The 18,330-nt window shown below is 39.1% G+C and overlaps 1 protein-coding gene across 4 annotated transcripts in view; it reads left to right on the top strand.

Annotated features, from left to right (window-relative positions):
• Positions 1-18,330, top strand: part of Ccdc15 (coiled-coil domain containing 15) — a 71,664-nt gene that overhangs the window by 26,315 nt on the left and 27,019 nt on the right. For 2 of the 4 annotated variants that reach the window (XM_085844524.1, XM_085844525.1), the window contains exons 6-12: positions 2,781-2,897; positions 3,701-4,447; positions 5,249-5,314; positions 6,096-6,218; positions 7,727-7,837; positions 14,494-14,589; positions 15,918-16,021. In XM_085844524.1, the coding sequence (XP_085700650.1) occupies positions 2,781-2,897; positions 3,701-4,447; positions 5,249-5,314; positions 6,096-6,218; positions 7,727-7,837; positions 14,494-14,589; positions 15,918-16,021 (1,364 nt within the window). The remainder of the gene's footprint in view (positions 1-2,780; positions 2,898-3,700; positions 4,448-5,248; positions 5,315-6,095; positions 6,219-7,726; positions 7,838-14,493; positions 14,590-15,917; positions 16,022-18,330) is intronic. The other 2 variants (XM_085844526.1, XM_085844527.1) reach the window with 2 other exon arrangements.

The raw sequence follows: 18,330 nt of genomic DNA, 5'->3' as shown, positions 1-18,330 counted from the left end.
GGTATGTTGTGGCTTCATTTTCATTGAACTCTAAAAAGTCCTTAATTTCTTTCTTTATTCCTTCCTTGACCAAGGTATCATTGAGAAGAGTGTTGTTCAGTTTCCACGTGAAGGTTGGCTTTCTATTATTTATTTTGTTATTGAAGATCAGCCTTAGTCCATGGTGATCTGATAGGATGCATGGGACAATTTCAATATTTTTGTATCTGTTGAGGCCTGTTTTGTGACCAATTATGTGGTCAATTTTGGAGAAGGTACCATGAGGTGCTGAGAAGAAGGTATATCCTTTTGTTTTAGGATAGAATGTTCTGTAGATATCTGCCAGATCCATTTGATTCATAATTTCTCTTAGTTTCTCTGTGTCCCTGTTTAGTTTCTGTTTCCATGATCTGTCCATTGGTGAAAGTGGTGTGTTAAAGTCTCCCACTATTATTGTATGAGGTGCAATGTGTGCTTTGAGATTTACTAAAGTTTCTTTAATGAATGTGGCTGCCTTTGTATTTGGAGCATAGATATTCAGGATTGATAGTTCCTCTTGGAGGATTCTACCTTTGATGAGTATGAAGTGTCCCTCCCTGTCTTTTTTAATGACTTTGGGTTGGAAGTCAATCTTATCAGATATTAGAATGGCTACTCCAGCTTGTTTCTTCATGCCATTTGCTTGGAAAATTGTTTTCCAGCCTTTCATTCTGAGGTAGTGTCTATCCTTTTCTCTGAGATGAGTTTCCTGTAAGCAGCAAAATGTTGGGTCTTGTTTGTGTAGCCAGTTTGTTAGTCTATGTCTTTTTATCGGGGAGTTGAGTCCATTGATATTAAGAGATATTAAGGAAAAGTAATTGTTGTTTCCTGTTATTTTTGTTGTTAAAGTTGGCATTTTGTTCTTGTGGCTGTCTTCTTTTAGGTTTGTTGAGGGATTACCTTCTTGTTGTTTCTAGGGCGTGGTTCCTGTCCTTGTATTGGTTTTTTTCTGTTATTATCCTTTGAAGGGCTGGATTCGTGGAGAGATAATGTGTAAATTTGGTTTTGTCGTGGAATACTTTGGTTTCTCCATCTATGTTAATTGAGAGTTTGGCTGGGTATAGTAGCCTGGGCTGTAATTTGTGTTCTTTTAGTGTCTGTATAACATCCATCCAGGATCTTCTGGCTTTCATAGTCTCTGGTGAAAAATCTGGTGTAATTCTGATAGGCTTGCCTTTATATGTTACTTGGCCTTTTTCTCTTACTGCTTTTAGTATTCTATCTTTATTTAGAGCATTTGTTGTTCTGATTATTATGTGTCGGGAGGTATTTCTTTTCTGGTCCAGTCTATTTGGAGTTCTGTAGGCTTCTTGTATGTTCATGGGCATCTCTTTCTTTAGATTTGGGAAGTTTTCTTCTATAATTTTGTTGAAGATGTTTGCTGGTCCTTTGAGTTGAAAATCTTCATTCTCATCCACTCCTATTATCCGTAGGTTTGGTCTTCTCATTGTGTCCTGTATTTCTTGGATGTTTTGAGTTAGGATCTTTTTGCATTTTACATTTTCCTTGATTGTTGTGCCGATGTTCTCTATGGAATCTTCTGCACCTGAGATTCTCTCTTCCATCTCTTGTATTCTGTTGCTGATGCTGGTATCTATGGTTCCAGATTTCTTTCCTAGGGTTTCTATCTCCAGTGTTGCCTCATTTTGGGTTTTCTTTATTGTGTCTACTTCCCTTTTTAGGTCTAGTATGGTTTTGTTCATTTCCATCATCTGTTTGGATGTGTTTTCCTGTTTTTCTGTAAGGACTTCTCCCTGTTTGATTATGTTATCCTGTTTTTCTTTAAGGATTTGTAACTCTTTAGCAGTGTTCTCCTGCAATTCTTTAAGGGATTTTTGTGCTTCCTCTTTAATGTCTTCTACCTGTTTAGCAGTGTTCTCCTGTATTTCTTTAAGTGTGTTATTAAAGTCCTTCTTGAAGTCCTCTACCATCATCAGGAGATATGCTTTTAGATCCGTGTCTAGCTTTTCCGGTGTGTTGGGGTGCCCTGGACTGGGCGAAGTGGGGGTGCTGGGTTCTGATGATGGTGAGTGGTCTTGGTTTCTGTTAGTAAGATTATTACGTTTACCTTTCGCCATCTGGTAATCTCTGGGGTTAGTTGTTATCGTTGTCACTGTTTAAAGATTTGAGCAGAAGCTGTGTTCCACTCACCAGCAGTCTCAAAATCCTGTGGCGGGGGTTGTGGGTAGCTGGCGGGTGTCAGGCAACCCTGCGCTCCAGCAACCCTGGCGCTGATCCGGCCGGAAGTGGCCTGTGGCCCTACTCAGGCCGGTTTCTGCTTCCCTAACTAATGCAGTCTCAGGTCCCGCGCGCAATTGGATTGGAGCAGAAGCTGTGCTCCACTCACCAGAAGTCTTAAGATCCTGTGGCGGGTGTTGTGGGTAGCTGGCGAGTGTCAGCAGACCCTGAGCCCCAGCTGCCCAGGTGCTTTTCTGACCGGAAGAGGCTTGTGGCCCTATGTAGGCCGGATTTCTCTCTCCCCAACCAGAGCAGTCTCAGGTCCCGCGTGATTGGACTGGAGCAGAAGCTGTGTTCCACTCACCAGCAGTCCCAAAATCCTGCGGCGGGGGTCGTGGGTAGCTGGCGGGTGTCAGGCAACCCTGCGCTCCAGCAACCCCTGCGCTGATCCGGCCGGAAGTCGGGAAGACTTACTGTTCTTAAAGTTTCGTTGTAAATATATGGTTTCTACTTGTAATAACTGCTACATTTGGTGGGGTTTATTTTTTTATTTATTTTACTTTATTTTATTTTATTTTTTTTAGGGCCTTGACTGTGGGAAAATTTCATTTGTTGCTGTAAGTGAGAAGAGAAATACTTTGTTTGTGAGCTGCCAGCAGGATTTCCTTTCTGAAGACAAAAAGGCTTTCAGCAAAGTTCAGGTAAGGCAATAAAATAAACCAGGGCTCTCAGGGCTCCAATCTACAGTTTTAGCTACTTGGGAGACTGAAGCAGAAGGATTACAAGTTCCACATCAGCCTTGGATACAGAATGAGTTCAGTGCCAGCCTGAACAATTTTGTGAGACCTTATCCCAATGTAACCCAGAGGTAGAGTGTCTACTATGCATGAAGCCCCAGTTCAGTCACCAGTAATGCAAAAAAGTGTTTTTTAAAAAGTTTGACTAAGCGGGGGTGGGGGAGGTGGGGGGGTGGGGGGGTGGGGGGCGGGGATATGGGGGGACTTTTGGGATAGCATTGGAAATGTGAATGAAGAAAATACCTAATTAAAAAAAAAGTTTGACTAAAAGGATTTATATTGACTCAGGCTATTTTAAAGTTGAACAAATACTAATGTTGCCGGGCGTGGTGGCGCATGCCTTTAATCCCAGCACTCAGGAGGCAGAGGCAGGCGGATTTCTGAGTTCGAGGCCAGCCTGGTCTACGGAGTGAGTTCCAGGACAGCCAGGACTACACAGAGAAACCCTGTCTTGAAAAAAAAAAAAGAGGGCCGGGCGTGGTGGCGCACGCCTTTAATCCCAGCACTTGGGAGGCAGAGGCAGGCGGATTTCTGAGTTCGAGGCCAGCCTGGTCTACAGAGTGAGTTCCAGGACAGCCAGGACTACACAGAGAAACCCTGTCTCGAAAAACCAAAAAAAAAAAAGAAAAAAAAAAAGAAATCTGTTTTTTTTTTTTTTTTTTTAGTTACCATCTAACAGTCTCTGTTTTATTTATATTTCCTTTTAGAAAGTAAAATTTAAAAATCCCTTATCTGTTGTGATAAAAGAAGATGAACGAAAGCAATTACATCCTCATAGCCTTCAGGCTGTTCTTCCAGAAGCCCAGGATTATTTTGTAGAAGTTCAAAGCGGCCTTCCAGAATCTCAGAGTGATGTGATAGATGTCCAGAATGTTGAGCCTAAAGCTTCAAGAATTGAACCTAAAACTCTAGGTGTTGAGCCAGACACCCAGGCCACTGGTATGGAGTGTCAGACTACAGAGCCAGAAGGCCAGGCTGTTAAGACAGAGATTCAGGATGTTCCTCCAGTCCAGACTGTTGAGCTAGATGGGAATACTGAGTTGGAAGCCCAGGATTTTCTACCCTCACACCAAGCCTTTCTATCCAGAGACACAGATTGTCTACCCAATTGTCAATACCAGGATTCTTTACCCAAAGATCACTGTGTTCTCCCTAATTACCGGAATGTTTTACCTAAGTACCAGAACCAGCATTTTCTACCAGTAGACCAGGAATTTCTACCTAAAAACCAACTTGCTTTACCCAAAGAACAGAATCATGCACTTCAATGTCAGAAGCAGGATTTCCTAGCTAAAGAACAGTTTCCCCTACTGAGACATCTGTGTATTTTACCTATGTATCAGGACCAAAGAGATCCACATGTTCTTCCTAAATGTCAGGATCATGATGTTCTTTCCAAAGCCCAGAATTATCTACACAATTATCAGCGGCAGGATCTTCAACTCCAAAACCAGGTAAAGTAGAGCAGGAAGCCGGGTACAAGACACATGTGACTCAGTTTGCAGTAGGACCTGAAGGATTCCTCTACAGCTGATTTGGAGATTCCAAGCTGGAAATGGCAGTTTCCTGATTGATTTTTTTCAAAACTTCGGAGTTCTTACAAAATGTTAAAGTAATGTCAACAATACATTTCATCTTTCTGGGAGATTTATGTATAAAAATAATTCTTTATTAGGATAAAGATTTCTGGCAGCCATCATCTGTTTTGGCAGCTGGAAATTGGAAAAAGGCATGTGTCACAAGTACCTAATTGTGTCTTTCAACACAGGTTCCAGGCCAGTTTTCTGCTAGAGATCACTTAGAGGTTAAGGAAGGAGGAGATGTGCAGTGAGAACAGCACTTAGGGTTGTAGTTGGCCAAATTCTCACCCCAGCTGACAGTTTGTTATCTTAATGCAGCAAATTGTATTTGCTCTTTTTAAAGCAAATATAGAGAAGCCAGAATCAGTTCTGCAAGTCAACAAGTAAGGAAAATGCTTGCTCTGATGTCTGTCAAGATCTCCCTGGCACTATCAGGTCTCCATCAGCAGTAAGGCAGAGAAGGAAAAGGACAGAGATTAACAGAAACTTAACTGTTTGGGGTTTAACTTGCATCTTCAAAGAATCTTGAGCTGAACTTGAGAACTGACAAAAAATGGCTTCCTGCCATTATACTTCATATTACTCTAAATTTTAAAAATTACCTTGAGGTTTTCACCAGTCTTAAATATCATTTCTGTCATATTATTCTGTTATGTGTATTTTTTTCTCTTTTAGGAAGTAAACTCTAAGGAGCCATTCTCTGATATAACAGATGGGAAAGGGAGAGAAATATTTTCTCTGGTGAGTTATCAGAATCTCCCTCCCAAACCACAAGTTTAAGACTTTATCAGAGACAAAGTAGGGCAGAATGGCATTAGTGGGAATGTAGTTATGAGTTCTATTAGAATGGCACTCTGCTTTACGAAGGATGAGCATAGGGTATAAACCCTCAAGAATCCGGTGTTGGTGGTATCTTTTTCTGTTCTACCTTACACCTAATGGTAATATGACCCTGTTTTATTTAGTAAACCGTGCACATCACATAAATTCTCCTACTCAAAGGTAGCTCAATTGTTTTAAGTTACCAGGACATTCTCTGCTGCGGATTTCTGCAGTATTATCACAAACTCATTGCCCTGACGTGAAGAGCATAAAATATAGTAGTTGATCTTAAGCTATTTTAAGGTTGGTGTGTTTGTTAGACTCTCTTGTGTGTAGTTTAGGATTAAGAATTAAAATTGAAAAGTTGGATTAAGAGTGTAGCATTGTCATGGATTCTAGACCATCAAGATTTCCATGGAGTTCTCACTGAAGCAGTTTTGCAATCGTGCAAGATTTTGACTGACTTATTACCCTGGCTGTTATTATCATGATATATTGCCATTATTATTGGGTTTTTTGTTTGTTTGTTTTGTTTTTTCGAGACAGGGTTTCTCTGTGTAGCCCTGGCTGTCCTGGAACTCACTTTGTAGACCAGGCTGGCCTTGAACTCAGAAATCCGCCTGCCGCTGCCTCCTCAGTGCTGGGATTAAAGGCGTGCACCACCACCGCCCAGCTTATTATTCTTTTTGTTATCTTTTAGGACATGTTTTCCAAGAAACCCTCAACTTTTACGAGAAGAGAGAGGGGGGATGAGGAGTTAGCTCTGGAGTCTCCTCAGTATGCTCCACCTCAGATCCAGGACCAAGTCTTCCTTAGAGAACAGGTAGAGAACATCTATAGAATGAGAGCCATATAACCCCTGAGAAAGAAAAAAAGACCATTACTTCTACCAGGATTTATCAAGCTAGCTTTTATGTGGAATACATAAGCTTTAGGCTAAGAGTAAAATGTCTAGGTATTTTGAAATGTGTCAAAATAATCTGTGGTTAGCTTTAAAATACTCCTAAAAAAAGTTGGAGAAGGTACTGGAGAGATGGCTCAGTGGGTTAAGAGCTTTGGCTATCTTCCAGAGGAATCAAGTTCAGTTCCCAGCACTTACACTGTGACTCATAACCTTCTCTAGCTACAGTTCCAGGGAATCCAGTGTCTCCTTCTGACTTGTGCAAGCACCTGGTACACATGCAGTGCACAGTCATACACACAGGCAAAGCTTACACATGAAAAATACACATAGAAAATAAATTTTTAAAAAAGTTGGAGAAGTCAAAGATGAAAAAAATAAAGGTTGCTAATAAGGGTGCCATCAGGGATTCATTATATTAGTTCCTACTTCATGGTGTGTTTGGAAATTTTTGTGAGACACAGACATACATAAAACACACACCCTCTGTTCTGTCAATAGTGTAGGATTTTCTCTTGTATTATGAGCCCATTATTTCTGTCGACACACTTTGTAGTTCCTTTTGATCAAGTGCATCAGACAGACTTTATCTGGAGAGAAATGGGAGAGTGCAAGGGGAGTTGCTTTAGAAGACTACGCATGTTTCACACAGTATTTGAGACCTAACCTTTCCAGGAGAATAAGTACAAGGAGTGAAGAATGTGCTGCAAACAACAAAATGCTTAGATTTGGCCTTGAGACTTGACTGGCAGAGCAGTAATTGCTTGAGGTGTATACTGGTAAGGTCAATAATAATGAGCAAAGAACAGAAACAGACTGCCTTTTGTTCTGTTTGCCATTCTGATCGATTAAAACTACTACAGTCCTCATCATAAGCTTTAATTGCTGCTGTAGATGTCACCCTCGTGTTTGGGCAATTTATAATGGTATTTATACTGTCTTATAGTACAGGAGCTATGAGCTGGTATCACATGGTAGATGAGAGATGGCAAGAGAAGTTATAGCCAGAGTACTATGCATTATATGAAATCCAGGACTCACTCTGCCAGCAAGCAGGTAGAGTAGTGTTTAGTACAGATGGTGTAAGCAATGGGAAAAAAAATGCTCTCTTCATTAATAACATTTTAAAGTGATAGCTACCTTCATGAAGTATTAACAATAGCCAAAACGATTTTAGAACCTTGAATTCATTATCTTGCTGACTTCTTACAATCACCTTGGCGATAGATACTGATACCTTGTCTTATAGGTAAAATTTATAATAGTTTTACAGATGGTGCTAAGATTGATAGTGACAAGAAATATTTCTACTTTTATGCTATATAATAGATCAGAACGTTCTGGTTTATTAGATTACCTGGGGCTATGTCAGAAGTCTGTAGCATTTTCAATATTATGTCCCCATTTACACAATCTGATGTGTGTTTCAGAGCCAGCAGCCCTCTGTTAGGACAGCTGAAAGGTGGCAAGAGGATTTGTATCTCAGTGGCCATGAATGTCTTCCACCTAGACAACGGAGAGACACGTGCAGCAGGCAACAGGTAGGGCAGACCACAGAGTATATGGCTGTTGCAGACATCTTAGTAAGCAGGGAGGCTAGTCAAAAATCACATTGCTTTGAAGATTATTTTAGAGCTTGTGCCAGAACTTCTTAGGGTAGCATTGGCCAAAGTTTGAGGCTATTGAATTAATATCTCTAGTGTTAGAAGAAATGTCACAAAGCTATGATCTTACACTCATCTACTAAAATTCTACTACCCTTTCTATTGTTTCTATTGGTGATTTTATGAATTATTTTAGAATAAAAAGCTCTAGGTGACTAGTAGTGTTAGGGTGCCTGAAAGAGATCAACAAATTTCCTCTTGTCCTCTTTAAAGGAGTCAGAATGGCAGGATGTGGGCTGAAGCTTCTGCTGAATTGCTGCTCTCTGGGACTTTCATTTTGGGCCTGCAAGGTTGGCTTAGGATGTTCTGTCATCGCTTCTTCAACATTGTCATGTACATAATCTGAAGGACTTGAGGGATGAGGTCCTTTATTGGTTCTTTCTGTCTGTTATAGTTTAGGTTTAAAATGTCCCCAAAGGCTCATTTGAAGGCTTGGTCTCCAGCTGGTGGTGCTATTGAGAAGTTATTGGATCATGAAGGTACCAACCTCATAAATGGTCTCTTAGGAGGTGGGGACTAGTATAGAAGATCATCACTAGGTGTGTGTGTTGGAAGAATGTACCTTTTTCCTGGCCTCTGCCTGTTTCACTCATTCCTTGCCATGTGAAGTATATCGTTTTGGTCTACTGCATGCTCCTGCCTTGATGATATGTCTTACAATGGTCCCACAACATGGTCCCAGAAACAACACATTCATGTGACTTTAGGCTGCTATCTCTGAAACTAAGCCCACACAAGTCTTTAAAGCCTCCGTTAGTTTACTTTATCAGGAATTTTTTTGCATAAAGAAAATCAAAAGCTGGGCATGGTAGCATATATCTTTAATCAGAGCACTTGAGCCAGAGGCAGATGGATCTCTCAGAGTTTGAAGCCAGCCTGTTCTTCCCTGTCTGGAAGGAAGGAAGGAAGGAAGGAAGGAAGGAAGGAAGGAAGGAAGGAAGGAAGGAAGGAAGACAAAGCTTTCACAACTATTACTACTATTACTAGTTATAGATATTTGATCTTTTTTTGCCAATATTACCTATTCTGACTATAGTAGAGTGAGAGTGGTTTCTTTTTCAGTATGTATTCAACATTTATTTTTTTCTTGTAAACTCTTGTGCCATTAATTATCTTATATCATGAATGTATCTTAAACTACTTCCCTTGTATAGATGTTCTCAATTGTTTTCCATTTAAACAAACAAACAACCCAAAACTACTTTGGACCAGAGAGATGGCCATTGGTGGAGAGCTTTCTTAGCGTGCTCAAGGTCCTTGCTTCTTTCCCCAGCACCACAGACACAAAATGAAAATAAGACTTCTCTTGAGTTCTATAGACAGTGGTTTTGAAGATATATAATTCTTCATGATACTCATATTTTTTTAACCTAATCATGATCTGCATATAATTTTAGTGATCATAACAACAAGTTTTTTAAAAAATAATGATAACTGGCTCCTTTTTATCATCCACAGACTTAGACATATAGGCAATTTCTCAGTTACCTGTATTCTGACTACTGACCTCACCAATACCTTTGAACTTGAATACTGTTTAGAAGGTTCCTAGATCTTGTTAAATCAGGGATACCTGACTTCTGATATGCTGCTGACCCTCTGCAGCATTGAAATAGGAGACTGCTTGGTCCTGAACCTTTTCCTTTTTTGTAATTCATTCCTAAAATTTTGATCACTTTTTTCTGGGTTTTCCTATTTATTGAATTTGTTTTCTGTTAGTATGCTGTATTTTTAAAATTGCTAAATAGTCTCAGTTTCTCTGTGTGTCTTTCTTCCTCCCTTCCTCTCTCCCTCTTACCCTCTCTACCACTCCCTTACCATCTCCATAACATTTACCTCTGTGACTTCAGCTGCCAGATATTTTATTTTGATGATTTTGAAATCTATTTAGGAATCCAAGTGACTATCTCAATTCTTATATTCTACAGGTATTCCAAATTGAAGATATTCTGAGTGCTCATTCCAGAGCAGTTACTTTACCCACTTAATTGTACAAAATACAATCCTAGGGATTATTTTTATATCTCCTTTGCACCTTGATTTTAGATCCCTTTTCAATTAGAAAAATTTTATTATTATTGTGTGCTTATGGCATGATGTAATGTAATTCACATTCCATGGAGTATGTGTTAGAGGTCAGAGACAGTTTGGTAGAGTCAAGTTATCATAGCTTCACTGCCACTTTTACCCACCTGAGAAGAGGGAACCTCAGCATAAGAATTGCTTCTATCAGATAGGCTTGTGAGCATGTATGAGGGGAATCTTCTTATTTGCTATTTGATGTAGGAGGGCCCAGCAGACTGTGAGTGATGCTACTCATGGCCAGGTGGTCATGGGTTGTATAAGGTAGGAAGTTGAACAAGCCAGGGGAGGGGAGCCATGAAAGCAACATTCCTCCATGGCCTCTGCTTCAGTTCCAGATTTAGGTTCCTGCCTTAGCTTCCCTCAATGGTGGGCCATAATCTGTGCTCCAAATAAACCCTTTCCTTTCCTAAATTGTTTTTGGTTAGTGTTTATCCATCACAGCAATGGAGAACCAGACTAGAATAGTAGTCTGTCTACGCTTGTGCAGCAAACTCCTTAAGTCATTTTGCCTCCTCAGATCCTCTTGATAAGGCAGATTGGGGCAGTTTCATATTAAACGTTTCTATTCTTGTTGCCATCATTTTAGCTCAGGCCTTTGCCATTCCTTAACTGGTCTTTTAATTGACACCCAGTGCCTACCTCCACTTTGTCTGATTTAGGAAACTGACTTCTTCTTGGCTTTGACTTTTCTATTCCACTTAAATTTATCTTTCACAGTACAGTCAGACAGAACCTGCTATTTATAGATGCCAATTTAGTTTTAGTACTCCCAAATTGATCAGTTAGGATTCATTTCAATACTTTTTCAATGCAAAATTTTAAATGTAGAAGTCTAGACAGTATAAAGATCAAGTTGCCTTTCCATATTCTATTTCCTCAGCCTTTCCTTTTCTCCAGATATACCTACTATCAGCAGTTTAAAGTTCATCAATCTAGACCACTTAGTTTACACACACATGCGTATATGTGTACATTCAAATGTATTTTTTATTGGGTTGTGTATCACATAATTTTTATAAAATGACATTGTATATCTATTCAGCTTTATAAATCTCAACTATTAAATTGTGATACTATACTTTTATGTATAGTAGAAATATATAAACATTTAGGTATACCCTCTTGGAGATGTTTCTAACTTCTTCTGTCTGTGACTTCTTTTCATTTATGCACTGGAAGCCAGTAGCAGGACAGACACTGCTCCAAACTCACCCCCTACCCCAGATTATAACAAACAGAAATACATGCAGGCATTATCACAAGTGCCTGGGACATAGTTTTATCCATACACAAGTCTTAAAAGGAAAAAAATCTTAAAAATGAATATGGGGAAGAAATAATGAGATATGAAAAAGTAATTCTTTGTTTCTTATATGATGAAAACTTTATAAAACAAAATGTTGGGATCTGTGCATGTAATCCACAGATAAAATCCTGTGGAATGTTTAAACACTAGAAAAACGCAGAGGGCTGGGGATACTAGTGCAGTGCTTGATGGATGAGGACCTGGAAAATCTGTGGTCCCAGAATGCATGAATATTTAAGACATATAGCAACATTTACCATGTAAATCATTTTTATTTATAATAAAAGTATATTTTTGAATTCTTGAAACAGAGTCTTCATATATAGCATATATAACCCAGATTAGCCTTGAGCATGAAATCTTACCTCAGCCTCTGAATATTGGAATTACAGTATCAGCCACCACTCAGTTCATTTTAAACATTTTCAAATATATGCTCCAGTGGCAGTAAGTACCTTCACAGTGTTAGACAGCCTGTGAACCATCTGTTTCCAAAACATTTTTTAGCCCTATATATCTGGAACTCTATGCCAATTACACAAAAGCCCACACTCTCTCCTGCTGCACCATCCTGCTTCCAGTCTCAGAGTCTGATTCTTTAAGAACCTCATGACTCAGCTTCATACAATACTTGTCCTCTTGTGACTGTCCTGCTTCATTTAACATAATGCTATAGCATAGTACAGTATTTTCATTTTAAAATCTTTAATAATGTGTATATGTATGTGTGTGTTATATTTTATTCATCCATTAATGGACACTTGGGTTGTTCATGAATAAGCTCTAACAAACATGGGTATATAACATTGAAATGTCTCTTTCTGCTGCTGAATCCAATCACTAGAGCAACAGCCATGGGAGAAAAAAACTTTGTTTACAAGCTAGCAAGTGTGAGACGGAAGGCTTTTCACACCCAGGTTCCATCTTGTCAGAAGTTACAAGCTGGAAAGTTTACATGGTGGTTCTGGGAGTCTAAATTTAGCTGTAGTCAGGTGAGCACTGGATTGATGATTAATTTTTTGTGTGTTTATGATGGGAACTTAGGGTCTCATGCATGCTGGCCAAATGTTCTATTTTGGGGCTCTACCCCTACCCTGACAGTTCTTGTAGTAATTGATTGTGTTACATGATTTTGATGCTGTCCATAGGAATACCAGGGATTCCTGGTTCTTGTAAACTTAATGCTGATGAGTAGTAGGAAGTCATCCCACCAGTGGCTTTCCTGGATGTTTTCCCTTACTTTTCTGTTTGGGCAAGGCTGATAGCAATGGGTCATAAGAGACAGCATAGCAAAACAGACACAATGAAAAATAGATTTGCTCTGTTGTTAGGACATAAGTTAACCCATTCAGCTTTAGAACAGACTTGTGTTTCAGTGACTTAACTTACCTATTTTGGGATCTATAATAATTCTGATCTCTGGGACAGCAACTTAAAGGAGAAAACGTTTATTTTGATTCATGATTTTGAAAGGTTAACTCCATAGTTTCTTGGTCCTAGGTACTTGGGCAAAATATCATTGTGGCAACAATATGTGAAGGGGACATTCAAGTCATGGTAGATAGAAAGAGACGAAGGGACTGGGAACCCAGTATAACCTTCACTGTCATATTTCCAATGAACTGCTTCCTTCAACTAGTCCCTACCTCCTAAATGTTGTAAAGCCTACCAAAATAGCACCAATACCTGGGGACCAGTGTATGAACATCTGGGGTGATGGGGGAGCATGTCATATTCCAAGCATACCTGATTTGAACATTTCTTCCATTTCCTATGTTACCTTTTTACTCTGAGAGTGTCCATTTGTATGCAAGTATTAATGTAGTCCCATTTGTTTTTTTAATGTTACCTATATTTTTTGTATCATATTCAGGAAATTGCCAAATCTGGTGTTAAATAGCTTTCCCCTCTTCTGGGCATATATACTAGAATTGGGTTTTTTTTTATATTGTTTACATCTCGATCTGATTTATGTTGAGTTAATTTTTGTAGATGGTATATGCTAAGGGCTGAGCTTCATAATTTTGGATGTGAATAACCATTTCTCTAACACTATTTGTTAAAGAGACTGTCTTTTCCCCACTGAATGGTCCTGGCTTCCTTTTCCAGAGCATTTGACCATATGTACCATGGCTTTTTTTATAGTCATTCAGTTAATATACATTTTATATTTGTTTTACATATTTTTTTGTAAAGGTCTTGATTTAATTTATATGGTTTGGATGGGATTATAATCCAGTAGTAGTGTGTTTGCTTCATGTGCACAAGCCCCTGAGTTTCAGCCCCATCACCACAAAAAGAAAATATATGTGGTTGATCCCTTAACATTGATCTCAGCCAGCAGCAGCATAATTCAAACCTGAATAAGACTTATCTCACATGTATTTTCTCTGTGAGGCACATAACAACCCCTACCCAGTGCATGCACATGTCTCTTGTGCTAGAAATTAAATCCACACTACAATCTTTCTATGCTTGGGAGTGATCATATATCTGCAGTAAAATTACAGTGGTGTGGGGGTCATGTTGCCAGAGAAATTACCAACAAAATGCACAAAAGCATATCAAATTTGTTACCAAGTAGACTGCAGAGAAGATGCTTGTTTATGTTATGAGAGGGGAAACAGCCCCAGCTGGCAACATGCATTCTTTTGTTACTCAAATCTTTCATGTCTCTGCATGTCTGCAAAGGACCACATGAGTGCTGTGACTGTTGGGGTTCCATACAGATTTGAATGAGTATATAATTTATGAGTATGACAGTGAGTACAAATGTACAGTCTGTATTTTGTGAGTACTCACAGGGTTGGCAGCCAGTTCAGTCAGTGTGAGAACACTTTTCTCACCTCCAAAAGATTCTGTTGCCTGGAGCGGTCTGGTTCCATAGTCTTCCCTCTAGTACTGAAGATCAATAATTTTTAAAATAAGGAATTTTAAAGTAAATTTTTTTCTTTAAAAGTCAGAAATTATTGCTTAGCTTACGAAATGCTCAGGTAGGTGTACCAACTAACATTAAGATTTGTTCTAGAAGATATAGTAGGTAATCAGTCCTAGTTTCTTCCATGTCATACCAGACAGACCTATGGAGAAGAATCACAGAGCTTTTGGCAGTTTTGTTACATTTTGTCATTGGATTTTGTAGCAGGTCTCTGAGGAGTATCGGTCAGGACTGAGCACTGAACAGCAGGCTCTGCTGGCATTTCAGTCTGGAGTGGATCAAGAAGAAGATAAAAAAGAGGTATGTGATGTGATGGTGCTGCTTCTGACTTCTGTGTGAAGTTGGAAGCAGTTCACTAGTCTAACTCATTAGAACAACAAATTCTGGGACTGGAGAGATAGCTCAACAGGTAAGAGCCCTTCCAGAGAACCTAAGTTCAATTCCCAGCCCCTCAGCCACCTAATAGTACCAGTCTCAGATGACCTGATGCCTTCTTCTGGCCTTTGCAAGCACTGTATGCACTTGGTACAGAGGCATACATACATGCAAAACATTTTGCCAACATGCACAAGAAAACTGAAAGATTTTAGTAACCGAAAATGCATGTTGCTTGCTGGGACATATAAAAATAAATAAATATTTTTTAAAAATGGGAAAGAAAAATCAGAAATTCCAAGGATGTTAAGTCAGTATGATATGCTTAACTTCTCTTATAGACTCTTGGGATTTAAGCTGCATTTGTGTGAAATCAAAGATTTGATTCAAGTGAAATTCCAGCTGTACATATTTGCCACTATAACTTATGTTATATTATGTTATGTTATAACATACTTTTATGTATGGCTCCATGGCCCTTCAATGAACAGGTAGTTTAAACTAACAGTTTAAATCCTAGCTGGCCATGTGCCAGTGTCAAATGGGAAACATTCTTCTTTTACCAAAGTGTATGTGTAGATATGTCATCTCTTTGAGTAGCCTGTGTCCTTGAAAGAGAATACGTTAATCCAGAGGTATAAACAGATCATGCACAGTGTAGGAGCACTTGCTTTTATTATGCTCATTCTGTTTATGAGCATGATACTCTGATATACTTCATCTCTTTTGTACTTCTCTTATCATGTTTGGCTGGCTTGGAGTATATTTTTGTGATGTGATTTTAGTCTTTACAAGTTAAGTGGGCTATTGTTCTATTATAGAATGCCTCCCTTCCTTTCTCTGTGGCTCTGCTTTTATGATACTGCTTGAGAGCACAGAGTAAATGTAGTATTACCTTATTGTGTCAATTATAACAATTTCCTAGGTATTATTGACAAGTGGACTATACTGAGAGCAATCTGATACACTCGTGTGTGTGTGTGTGTGTGTGTGTGTATGTGTGTGTGTTCAGATCATATTAATTATTTCAGCTTTTACTAAGGGTAAACTAAACTTTCACTTTTACTGGTTTGTCTATTAGCAAAATAGTTATGTACTTGAAAACAGTCCTGTTGTCAATCTAGAAGGAAGTTAATGGTTTTATCACATGTAACTTTGTTATCTGACAGTTTTCTTCTGTTTAGAATAAAAATATTACCCTTCTTTGCAAAGTTGTGTGAATGGGCTTGATAATTTTAACTTCTTTTCTTTAGCGTCAAAAGCAATATCTGAGACACAGGAGGCTTTTCATGGATATTGAGAGAGAACAAGTGAAAGAACAGAACAGACAAAGGGAACAAAAGAGGAGGATTGAAAAGTAAGTTCTTTGATTCTCATTCTGAGACTGAAGTAACCAGTTCGGGTAATGGAATGCTTGCTAACACCAAAGGCTAGAAATCACCATGTTTAGGCTCATGGTATAGCTCAGTGGTAAAACATGTGCTTAACATTCATGGCGCCCTGGGTTCAGTTCTCAGCTACTACACCACTCACTACCCCAAAAGAAAAAAAAAAAAAGGAAGAGGAGGCAGTAGTCTTTCTTCTTTTCTTTTCTTTCTTTTTTTTTTGGGGGGGGGCATTTTTTTTCCTACATTCACTTTGTAGGTACTCATTATCTATACCAAGTTAACTTCATACCTGTAGTCATCTTCCTGCCTCTGTGTCCCAGGAGCTAGGATTGCAGGTGCACTACCATGTCTTGCTTGTTTGTTTGTTTTTTTTTTTAAATTTATTTTTAAAGATTTATTTTATTTTATCTGTATTTATTTATCTGTAGCTGTCTTCAGACACACCAGAAGAGGGCATCAGATCCCATTACAGATGGTTGTGAGCCCCCATGTGGTTGCTGGGAATAGAATTCAGGATCTCTGGAAGAATAGTCAGTGCTCTTAACCTCCGAGCCATCTCTCCAGCCCCTTGATTTTTTTTTTTTTTTTTTTTACAAACCTAATTTTTTAAAACAGTTTTTAAGTTCATATTAAACTTGAGTGACAGAGTAACCTCCCACAGTGTACAGCTTTCCCACTAGTACAGTTTGTTACATTTGATGAGTGTACATTAGCATACTAGTACCCAGAGTTTATGGCATGCTGTAAAATTCCTTTTTGGTGTTGCATATTCAAGTATATAGTAATGAAATGTGTCACACATATATACAATTATCTCCATTGTCCTGAAAACCTGTGCTTGGCCATTTCCTCCCTCTAAGGCCATCACCCCTCTGGCTCTGTGGTTTCACTTCCTCCAGTGTGTGTGTAAGCTTTTCAGGTCAGTTTCCTATGGCTAGTGATATGCATTTAAAGTTCTTGCACTTCCTTTTTGTGTTCCCCTAGTTGCTTCTTTTTAAAATGTATTGTGGGTAGGGGGGTAGAAGGTACTCACACATGTGGAGGTCAGAAGACAGCCTGTGAGAGTCAGTTTTCTTGCATCCTAAGGATCAAACTCAGGCTGTCCAGCTTGGTGGCAAACACTTTTACTGGTTGATGCATTTTACTGGCCAAATAGTTGTTTTAAAAAATATTTAATTAAAAACATTAAATAGTAGTCTATCTTCTTGATGTATAACTGTTCTAAGTATTCTTTTGTCTGCTTAAGGTCATCTTAGATGCTTATACAATTTGGTACTTTTGAATAAAGCTACTGTAACAACTGCTGTGTGAATTTTCCTAAGGACATATATTGTTGGCTCATTTGGGTAAATATGAAGTGTGCTTTATCTTTGTAAGAAACTTCCATAGTGTCTTCCACAGTGGCATCTTTTGCATTCCCATGAGCAGTGAGAATTCCTGTTGCTCATGTCCTTGTCAGCATTTGGTGTTGTCAGGATTTGGGGTCTGGACATTGTAATAAACATATATTAGAGGAGTGATATCTCACTGTCACCGTTCAGTGCCCTGATGACCTATGACATGCAGTGTCTTCCCACATGCTTACTTGCCATCTGCTTACCTTCTTGGGCTCTGTGTCTATTCATATCTGTTGTCTATTTTTTTAAACTTTATTTATTCAATGTATGTGAGTATACTGTCCAACCTTCAGGCACCTTTTCTTGTCTGATCTGCTAAGACTTCCAATACACTGTTGAGAGAAAATGGTTGAAGAACAATTCTTGGTTGTTTCTGACTTAAATATGGAAGCTTACAATTTCCCACCATGAAATATGGTCTTAGGTTTTAAATTTTTTGTAGGACATATAGAGGTCAGAGGTGGATGAGACAGGTGTCTATCTCTGTCGTGTTCTGTTGCCTGGGCCCTGGATCCTATGTGCTCTTGGGGGTTGGAAGTGAGTTGGCACAGAGTCAACAACACAGACTCCAGGAGCAGGTGAGAATGCTGCAGTAAGCTCATCTGAAAATACTCTCCACCTGGGCCCCATTGGTTCCAAGAAAGTATCTGTCCTAAACAGCAGCTCCTGATTGGCTGGCATTATTTGCACCAGCAATCCTTGCTCTCTCTCGAGGCAGTCCTCAGTTAGGTCCTCCTGCAGGAATGCTGGTATCACAGATAGTCCTCAGTTAGGCCCTCCCAAAGGAGATGCTTTTGCAGTTGCATTGCCCAGAGGCAGCCCTGTGATTCCTGCTACAGTGTTCCACTTGATTTTTGAGACAGAGTCTTTCATTGAACCTA

The sequence above is a fragment of the Mus caroli genome, unplaced genomic scaffold (assembly GCF_978045245.1).
Source record: "Mus caroli unplaced genomic scaffold, Mus_caroli_1 scaffold_11, whole genome shotgun sequence".
In the NCBI taxonomy this organism is placed as follows: Eukaryota; Metazoa; Chordata; class Mammalia; order Rodentia; family Muridae; genus Mus; species Mus caroli.
This window is presented reverse-complemented; position numbering and strand designations above follow the sequence as displayed.